Source organism: Pararge aegeria, chromosome 25 (assembly GCF_905163445.1).
Source record: "Pararge aegeria chromosome 25, ilParAegt1.1, whole genome shotgun sequence".
NCBI classification, from domain to species: domain Eukaryota; kingdom Metazoa; phylum Arthropoda; class Insecta; order Lepidoptera; family Nymphalidae; genus Pararge; species Pararge aegeria.
In genome coordinates, this window is record NC_053204.1 from 11,442,112 (window position 1) to 11,451,459 (window position 9,348).

At 58.1% G+C, this 9,348-nt stretch overlaps 1 protein-coding gene across 1 annotated transcript; it reads right to left on the reverse strand.

Moving 5' to 3' along the window:
* Positions 1-543: 543 nt before the first annotated feature.
* Positions 544-9,128, reverse strand: LOC120634773 (PE-PGRS family protein PE_PGRS33). Its single transcript, XM_039905548.1, has 16 exons — positions 8,878-9,128; positions 6,915-7,158; positions 6,770-6,832; positions 5,878-6,011; positions 4,453-4,575; positions 3,815-3,894; positions 3,501-3,676; positions 3,173-3,340; positions 2,845-3,012; positions 2,517-2,684; positions 2,189-2,356; positions 1,861-2,028; positions 1,533-1,787; positions 1,205-1,372; positions 877-1,044; positions 544-716 (listed from the first exon to the last, which is right to left on the reverse strand). Exons 1-16 carry the CDS (start codon positions 8,995-8,997, stop codon positions 544-546), a joined length of 2,544 nt encoding a protein of 847 aa, XP_039761482.1. The 5' UTR covers positions 8,998-9,128.
* Between the last annotated feature and the right edge of the window lie 220 nt (positions 9,129-9,348).

Sequence of the window (9,348 nt, forward strand, 5' to 3'; positions counted from 1 at the left end):
TGTTAGCACCACTTTTCTTAACACACACTCGTATAAAATATAATAAATGAGAAATGTATTTATTTTAGAAAAAAATATTATACAACATTTCGATAGAACAAATACGCGGTGACGACCGTAACATTAGGTGTGGTACGTTTAAGGTGAAATGGGGTCACGAATTACTATGACCATGAAAGAGCACAATATGATGAGAATGATACATGAAATATTCTACATACACGTTCACATGCAACACTTACACATGTGGCGTACAGTTTGCATTTACAAAGTAGCAGTCTAGTCATTAAAACAAGTTAGGGTGGTCAATTTGTGCGTGTCGATCAATCTGCGGTGTCCCGCACAGCTAGCGCGCCGCCAGCGGTGCGGGTGTCCCCCGCTAGCGGTCCTGGTCGGGCGCCGGCAGCGCGCGCGCCAGCCCCGCGCCGCCCAGGTAGCCCAGCCCGCCCGCCGCCAGCCCCACGGCCAGCCCCGCCTTGGCGCCCAGCAGCAGCCCCGCCGGCCCGCCCAGCAGCGCGCCGCCAGCGGTGCGGGTGTCCCCCGCTAGCGGTCCTGGTCGGGCGCCGGCAGCGCGCGCGCCAGCCCCGCGCCGCCCAGGTAGCCCAGCCCGCCCGCCGCCAGCCCCACGGCCAGCCCCGCCTTGGCGCCCAGCAGCAGCCCCGCCGGCCCGCCCAGCAGCGCGCCGCCAGCGGTGCGGGTGTCCCCCGCTAGCGGTCCTGGTCGGGCGCCGGCAGCGCGCGCGCCAGCCCCGCGCCGCCCAGGTAGCCCAGCCCGCCCGCCGCCAGCCCCACGGCCAGCCCCGCCTTGGCGCCCAGCAGCAGCCCCGCCGGCCCGCCCAGCAGCGCGCCGCCAGCGGTGCGGGTGTCCCCCGCTAGCGGTCCTGGTCGGGCGCCGGCAGCGCGCGCGCCAGCCCCGCGCCGCCCAGGTAGCCCAGCCCGCCCGCCGCCAGCCCCACGGCCAGCCCCGCCTTGGCGCCCAGCAGCAGCCCCGCCGGCCCGCCCAGCAGCGCGCCGCCAGCGGTGCGGGTGTCCCCCGCTAGCGGTCCTGGTCGGGCGCCGGCAGCGCGCGCGCCAGCCCCGCGCCGCCCAGGTAGCCCAGCCCGCCCGCCGCCAGCCCCACGGCCAGCCCCGCCTTGGCGCCCAGCAGCAGCCCCGCCGGCCCGCCCAGCAGCGCGCCGCCAGCGGTGCGGGTGTCCCCCGCTAGCGGTCCTGGTCGGGCGCCGGCAGCGCGCGCGCCAGCCCCGCGCCGCCCAGGTAGCCCAGCCCGCCCGCCGCCAGCCCCACGGCCAGCCCCGCCTTGGCGCCCAGCAGCAGCCCCGCCGGCCCGCCCAGCAGCGCGCCGCCAGCGGTGCGGGTGTCCCCCGCTAGCGGTCCTGGTCGGGCGCCGGCAGCGCGCGCGCCAGCCCCGCGCCGCCCAGGTAGCCCAGCCCGCCCGCCGCCAGCCCCACGGCCAGCCCCGCCTTGGCGCCCAGCAGCAGCCCCGCCGGCCCGCCCAGCAGCGCGCCGCCAGCGGTGCGGGTGTCCCCCGCTAGCGGTCCTGGTCGGGCGCCGGCAGCGCGCGCGCCAGCCCCGCGCCGCCCAGGTAGCCCAGCCCGCCCGCCGCCAGCCCCACGGCCAGCCCCGCCTTGGCGCCCAGCAGCAGCCCCGCCGGCCCGCCCAGCAGCGCGCCGCCAGCGGTGCGGGTGTCCCCCGCTAGCGGTCCTGGTCGGGCGCCGGCAGCGCGCGCGCCAGCCCCGCGCCGCCCAGGTAGCCCAGCCCGCCCGCCGCCAGCCCCACGGCCAGCCCCGCCTTGGCGCCCAACAGCAGCCCCGCCGGCCCGCCCAGCAGCGCGCCGCCAGCGGTGCGGGTGTCCCCCGCTAGCGGTCCTGGTCGGGCGCCGGCAGCGCGCGCGCCAGCCCCGCGCCGCCCAGGTAGCCCAGCCCGCCCGCCGCCAGCCCCACGGCCAGCCCCGCCTTGGCGCCCAGCAGCAGCCCCGCCGGCCCGCCCAGCAGCGCGCCGCCAGCGGTGCGGGTGTCCCCCGCTAGCGGTCCTGGTCGGGCGCCGGCAGCGCGCGCGCCAGCCCCGCGCCGCCCAGGTAGCCCAGCCCGCCCGCCGCCAGCCCCACGGCCAGCCCCGCCTTGGCGCCCAGCAGCAGCCCCGCCGGCCCGCCCAGCAGCGCGCCGCCAGCGGTGCGGGTGTCCCCCGCTAGCGGTCCTGGTCGGGCGCCGGCAGCGCGCGCGCCAGCCCCGCGCCGCCCAGGTAGCCCAGCCCGCCCGCCGCCAGCCCCACGGCCAGCCCCGCCTTGGCGCCCAGCAGCAGCCCCGCCGGCCCGCCCAGCAGCGCGCCGCCAGCGGTGCGGGTGTCCCCCGCTAGCGGTCCTGGTCGGGCGCCGGCAGCGCGCGCGCCAGCCCCGCGCCGCCCAGGTAGCCCAGCCCGCCCGCCGCCAGCCCCACGGCCAGCCCCGCCTTGGCGCCCAGCAGCAGCCCCGCCGGCCCGCCCAGCAGCGCGCCGCCAGCGGTGCGGGTGTCCCCCGCTAGCGGTCCTGGTCGGGCGCCGGCAGCGCGCGCGCCAGCCCCGCGCCGCCCAGGTAGCCCAGCCCGCCCGCCGCCAGCCCCACGGCCAGCCCCGCCTTGGCGCCCAGCAGCAGCCCCGCCGGCCCGCCCAGCAGCGCGCCGCCAGCGGTGCGGGTGTCCCCCGCTAGCGGTCCTGGTCGGGCGCCGGCAGCGCGCGCGCCAGCCCCGCGCCGCCCAGGTAGCCCAGCCCGCCCGCCGCCAGCCCCACGGCCAGCCCCGCCTTGGCGCCCAGCAGCAGCCCCGCCGGCCCGCCCAGCAGCGCGCCGCCAGCGGTGCGGGTGTCCCCCGCTAGCGGTCCTGGTCGGGCGCCGGCAGCGCGCGCGCCAGCCCCGCGCCGCCCAGGTAGCCCAGCCCGCCCGCCGCCAGCCCCACGGCCAGCCCCGCCTTGGCGCCCAGCAGCAGCCCCGCCGGCCCGCCCAGCAGCGCGCCGCCAGCGGTGCGGGTGTCCCCCGCTAGCGGTCCTGGTCGGGCGCCGGCAGCGCGCGCGCCAGCCCCGCGCCGCCCAGGTAGCCCAGCCCGCCCGCCGCCAGCCCCACGGCCAGCCCCGCCTTGGCGCCCAGCAGCAGCCCCGCCGGCCCGCCCAGCAGCGCGCCGCCAGCGGTGCGGGTGTCCCCCGCTAGCGGTCCTGGTCGGGCGCCGGCAGCGCGCGCGCCAGCCCCGCGCCGCCCAGGTAGCCCAGCCCGCCCGCCGCCAGCCCCACGGCCAGCCCCGCCTTGGCGCCCAGCAGCAGCCCCGCCGGCCCGCCCAGCAGCGCGCCGCCAGCGGTGCGGGTGTCCCCCGCTAGCGGTCCTGGTCGGGCGCCGGCAGCGCGCGCGCCAGCCCCGCGCCGCCCAGGTAGCCCAGCCCGCCCGCCGCCAGCCCCACGGCCAGCCCCGCCTTGGCGCCCAGCAGCAGCCCCGCCGGCCCGCCCAGCAGCGCGCCGCCAGCGGTGCGGGTGTCCCCCGCTAGCGGTCCTGGTCGGGCGCCGGCAGCGCGCGCGCCAGCCCCGCGCCGCCCAGGTAGCCCAGCCCGCCCGCCGCCAGCCCCACGGCCAGCCCCGCCTTGGCGCCCAGCAGCAGCCCCGCCGGCCCGCCCAGCAGCGCGCCGCCCAGCGCGCCGCACGCGCCGTACGCGCCCGCGCGCAGCCTGCGGGCGGTCTCACCGTCACACCGGTTCTGCTACTCACCCGCTAATACACCCACAGTGACCGTCCGGGTACCCGTTCGCAATCTCTGATAAAGGATTCGAAATGCCCCATTGTGGGAGCCCTCACGGCGTGCTCACCTCTCGGCCGCGGCGAGCGTGGTGCGCGCCGCCCGTACGTTGTCGGCCGCGACCTCCACGTCGTCGGCCGCCGCGCTCACCTGCAACACGAGCACATACTTAACGGGGATCAAACGACATGGTGAAAATAAGGGGTGATAGCTCAGTGGTTTGAACCTCAGCTTCACTTCGTTTTGAGCACTCGTGAGGTAAGCACGTGAAGTCCACCATAGTCCAGCGTGGTGGAGCGTGGTGTCCATGCGAAAGGAAACCCGTAATGAATTTATATCAAGTAAATATAATTATGATGATGATCAGCTTTATTATTTGCAGAAACGTTAACCTTGAACGGTTATTTTTATGAACGAATTCTATTTACATCAATTTTATGTGGATCCGGCTCGAAGGACCAAAAGGATGTGGGTGTAGTCCTCTGTGAAGTGATGATAATTGATAGAGATTTGCTAGAGATTAATGTTAATGATTATGATAGTAGTGGCAGCCCGGAGTACACCGTCCTAGTTATGGCCACCAGGTTCGGCGATTGCGTAAACTGCTGAATGTGCAGTGTTGGGTACACGCAGTGGCACGAACGATCCGCCAATGAGTAGTTCACTACAACGAGTGCCGAGCGCGCTCTGGCTCGTGCGACGCCGCACCTGGTCGCGCGAGGCCAGCGCGGCGGCCTGCGCGTGCTGCCAGGCGGCGTGCAGCGCGCGCAGCTCGGCCTGCAGCTCGGCCCAGCCGCGCAGCGCCGCCTCGCGCGCGCGCAGCTGCAGCTCCTGCGCACACGCACTCACTCAACCGCTTGTTCGAGAAACCAATCTAAAGTGGAGTGGTTTTGGTGCTTCAATATTAATAACTCTTAATTCTGAGATCGTAAGGTAGTTTGTCGTCTTAGTTTCGCGATATATATATTTCGGAAAGCGAGAAATTCCTCCGACGGAACGGAACGCCTGGATGACGACATTGTCATTGAACGAAAACACAGTCCGGGGCAATCTGTTCGTAGATTTGCACGTCGCACGCCACAAGTAAAACAAAATTAGTTTAGGGCATACTGCCAAGCACGTGCGGTCTGTGGACGGACTATACACAGCGGACCCGTGGTGACACTGCAGGCTATTGAGAAATTCCAACTTCTTGGCGCATCGGCTGTTAAGCTGGACGGCCCTCTCTGGACGAGCTGGAATGGTTTACACATCAGCACCGGGGCACATTGCATTGGCGAGTGGCCCGGGCCATGAAGTAGATAATAGGATTAACATAGAATAAGTAAATGTTACTAACACGAAAAGTTTCCTAAAATAGTTTAACTGTTACAAAATAATTATGGACCGTGGTCTTAAATAAATACTTAATCATTTTTATGATTTAAATAATATCAAATTACGCAATCAAATATATGGTAAACTCGTAAGTATTTTTGTAGTATATATGCAAAAACACAGATTAAATGTGGAGTTGATCCGAGAAATGTAGAAATTTCATGTGTTGGTGGGAAAATTTGTAGGATTCTTTTGACTTTGCCAGATCAGTGGAGGCTACAAGCTTATTTTTTTTGTGGCCTTGACCACAAAAAAAAAGCTTGTGATGCGTAAATTTTTTCGCTTGGAGCTTATGGTGGAAAAACTTTCTGGTGCATTATGGCGAGTGAAGTAATTGACCAGTATAGTACGAGATCTGTTTTCAAGTTGTGTTTTATATATCTATCCACCGACTTGTTTCAGTTTTGTTAAATGGAATTAAAATTTCAACACACGTCAATGTACCCAAAGATATTTCAGGAGGCTGTTTGACTTATGGTATGTTTGTCCACAGCCTCACCAGTCATAATGTTTTCTTACGCAAGAAAATCTTCCGGATATTATTCTAGCACATGAAATTAGTGTTAATATAAAGTAATGCCAAACATACGTAGCAAGATGGGTAAGGGTTTTGCGCACGTATTCGGCATCAAATTAACAGAACAACTGGCGACTGGCAATCGGAACCGCGCGTCTTCATTCTTGGCAACGGCGAGTAAAGGTCACACTACGTGCCGCAAAATGCCTAGCCTAAAAAGGGGGAGGCCGCTCGCATACCGTCTCGTCCACCTGCAGCTGGATCAGCTCGGCGTCCGGCGGCGCCACCAGCCCCACCGACTCCGAGGACGCCGCGCTGCCCGGCGCCAGCGCGCACTCCGCCGGCTCCCCGGGGATCGACACCGGAGAAGAATCTACAAAGCAGCACACGTATTCGATGCATTCTAACACTGAGTAAAACGGTTGTACACACTGATGAAATGCGAGCTCATGCGTTGACGCTTGGCACACTTATATAGCATTAGTAGTCGAGCTTGCTCAGCATGAGTATGGGAAAAGCCTAGAGCTTTGTAGATGCGTAAAACATGAACGTTATGGGATCAAAATTAAATATCGTAACTCCTCAACTGTACAAGACCACAACACTCATGCTATCTCACACACAACGTCCGTGCACTGCAGGGTGCGCATGGAACAGACAATAACCGCGTAAATAAACGTAATAATCAAAATCAGAACCAAAGTTTGCCAACCGTGAGCGGGGTCTCAACGCCAATTACAGTCGGAGGAGGAGTTCTAGCCCATTGATACCCACGAGACCGTCGAGCAACGAAAAACGGGCCGGCATATCACGCTAGTGCTAGTCTATTATGGAGAAGGGTGGCACAAGATCGCAAGCTTGAGGAGCCCTTTATTATTAATAATCAAGAAGCTTTTATAGCTAACTATGATGAAAATGAAACGAATGAATGTTTAACATCACAAGTGTGGAGTATTAGGATTTGAGTGATATCAACACTAAAATCATGCCCTGCTTTCAAATCATCTGACAGTTGCCGACCGGTACCATACAACATAGGCGAAGATTGTTCTATCACCACAGTCAAGTCTGGTGTTCTGCATGGAGACTACCGGTCGGCAACCTGTCGACAGTTCCGCAAGCGAGTCTCACCGCTGGGCCGGGGCCTCGCCTGCGCGTGCGTCACCAGCGCGATGCAACTGCGCTCTATCACACCTACAACCACAACCATAGGGTATCAAAATCCGGCTAACGACTATTCGGGGGTATCCCGATACCCCCGGCGCGCGGCACGTACCCAGGTAGTCCACGACGGCGCGCAGGGTGAGGTCGCGCGCGCGCGCGGTGCGGCGGTCGAAGCGCGCGCGGTCACTCGCGCGCACCCGCCGCCGCAGCGCCTCCAGCTCGGCCAGCAGCGCGCGCAGCTGCGCCGCCACGCGCCGCGCGTGCGTCTGCTCGCTGCGCACGCGCGCGAACTGCCCGCACTGCTCGTACTGGGACAGCGACGAGCTCAGTGGCTTCCAGGAAATTACTAGTGTAACCTCCGTTCCAGGGTTGGGTGAGATGAAACATATCACAAACTGATTCACCACTTGATAGTGGCATTAGCATTCAACAATATTAATTAGCGCCGAATTAAACACTAAATGAATTTTTAATGCACAAACCAAACAACCATCTTAACTAGATGCTTAAATTGATGTACTAACAATAGTAAATGATCTGCGTGATCATCTTCTAACTATAGTCAACGATCTGCGAGATCGAACTGACCGGCCTGCAAGGCTTCTCATCCTTCATTAACTTTTTATCGAACTTAAGGGTTTTTAACGTTAGATAATTAATAAGTGTTCCTACTATATATTCCATCAGACACCAACTATATCCAACAAACCCACCAATAGTTAACCTGTTCAACTAACTTCCGACGATATTATGTTGAACACTAACTGTGTACGATCTAGATCCTTTAAAACGCGCTTTCTGATCGAATGCGCGACCCGTTTTATCCGATTTGACGTGACCATTCAGGCGTTCATAGCTGCTTTGAAGCGCTTCACAAAAAGGAGAGGACATTGTGTTGATTTGTGGAGCGATAATGGCACAAAATTCGTTTGGAGCCAATAAAAACAGTTAAAATTCTTATTTGTTAAAGAAAGGACAGGACTTCCTGCTCATATTATGGATTGCTTAGTTTACTAATGCCCCTAACTGTCACTTTATTCTACCTCATTTTCCAAACTTTGTTGTGGTGTGTGGATGTGTTTGAAGAAATATTGACTATTCTTACTCAAATTTAAGCCTATTGACCTATTGCTCACATCAACAGTAACTCAAAAAATCTTTATCCATTAACTCTCGGACACCTTTAGATTGGGGAACCAGTTATTATAGTGCCAGAAAAATTGATGAAAGTTCCAATCTTACAACCTTACAATGATGGCATCTTGCACAGAGATTGGTTCAAGACTAAGCAAAGATGGTTGGCCTTAAATTCTACAAATATTTACCATAGGCCACATAACCACAACCATAACAAACATTGGAACCAAATGTATGTGATGTTGTGTTAGTAAAAGTGGGTAATTGTCCACCAGCATAATGTCTTAAGGATTAAAAAAGCACATGGTCCGGACAGTCTCACTAGAGTTGTTTCACTAAAATTTTAAGGGATTAATTATAAAATGCCCAACATTATAACTGATTACTAAACCTGTTAAGATTTTATACACTTTTATAATGTTTAGAGTTTAAGTTTAGTTTGCCTTTTATATAAGGTTAAAATTTTATGAAATTCAGATTAAGTATATTACTTAAACTGAATTGCCTAAGCAGCAAGCTTTTCATTTTCAAGCATATATTTTGATTTTGGCTCCTGCTGAAACTGCCATCCGGAGCCAATGTACTGGTTTTCTCCTCCTAGATCTAGGGCTGGTAGATCAAGGTACTAATCAGTGTTTTTTCTGATAGAACTAGACAGTTTAAAAACTACTTTATTGTCAAGTGGAAATAGCAGCAACAGAATCGATCTAAATATTGACCTTATATCTCATAGGTACCCAATTTATAACAAAGAAAATAGTAAATAATAGATAATTCGCATCGTAGTTTAACCTTGTCCAAAATCGTTATAAATAGACATTCCTGACGTCAACAGCGTCACTATTACCTACGCGCTAACATTTCTATTGCTACGAATATTCTTTTCTCAATATTTCTATAGTAAAAAAACATTGCAATTAATGTTATCATTTATTTACCTTTAAAATATTAGCCTTGTGTTGACGAAGCAAATCTAAATGGTGAGGAATCGCCACTTCGTTGAACTTTGTCAGGGACAACTCGACACGTTTAAGTGGCAATTTGTTCTCCTCTTCCATTATTGCAACTAGCAGTAATAGTAAAGTCTACATTAAGTGAATATTTGTAAAAAAATAAGACTATGTTTTGTTACTTTTGCGAGTATTGTTTTTACATTTGACATTTCATTTCACAGGCCACTAATGTCAAACATCACAGATACTGGGCTTCTTTTCAATATTTAACCAAAGATATAGCTGGTAGATAACGGCATTTTGAAGGCATTAATAAATAGATGCGAATCCCCAATTTACAAGCTATTTATTAAACTCCATGTAGGGCTACATTCTAATTTGTAACTATTTTGTATATTTATATTCAAAATTCATTTATATCATGTAGGCCTAATACTAGCACTTTTGAAACATCAA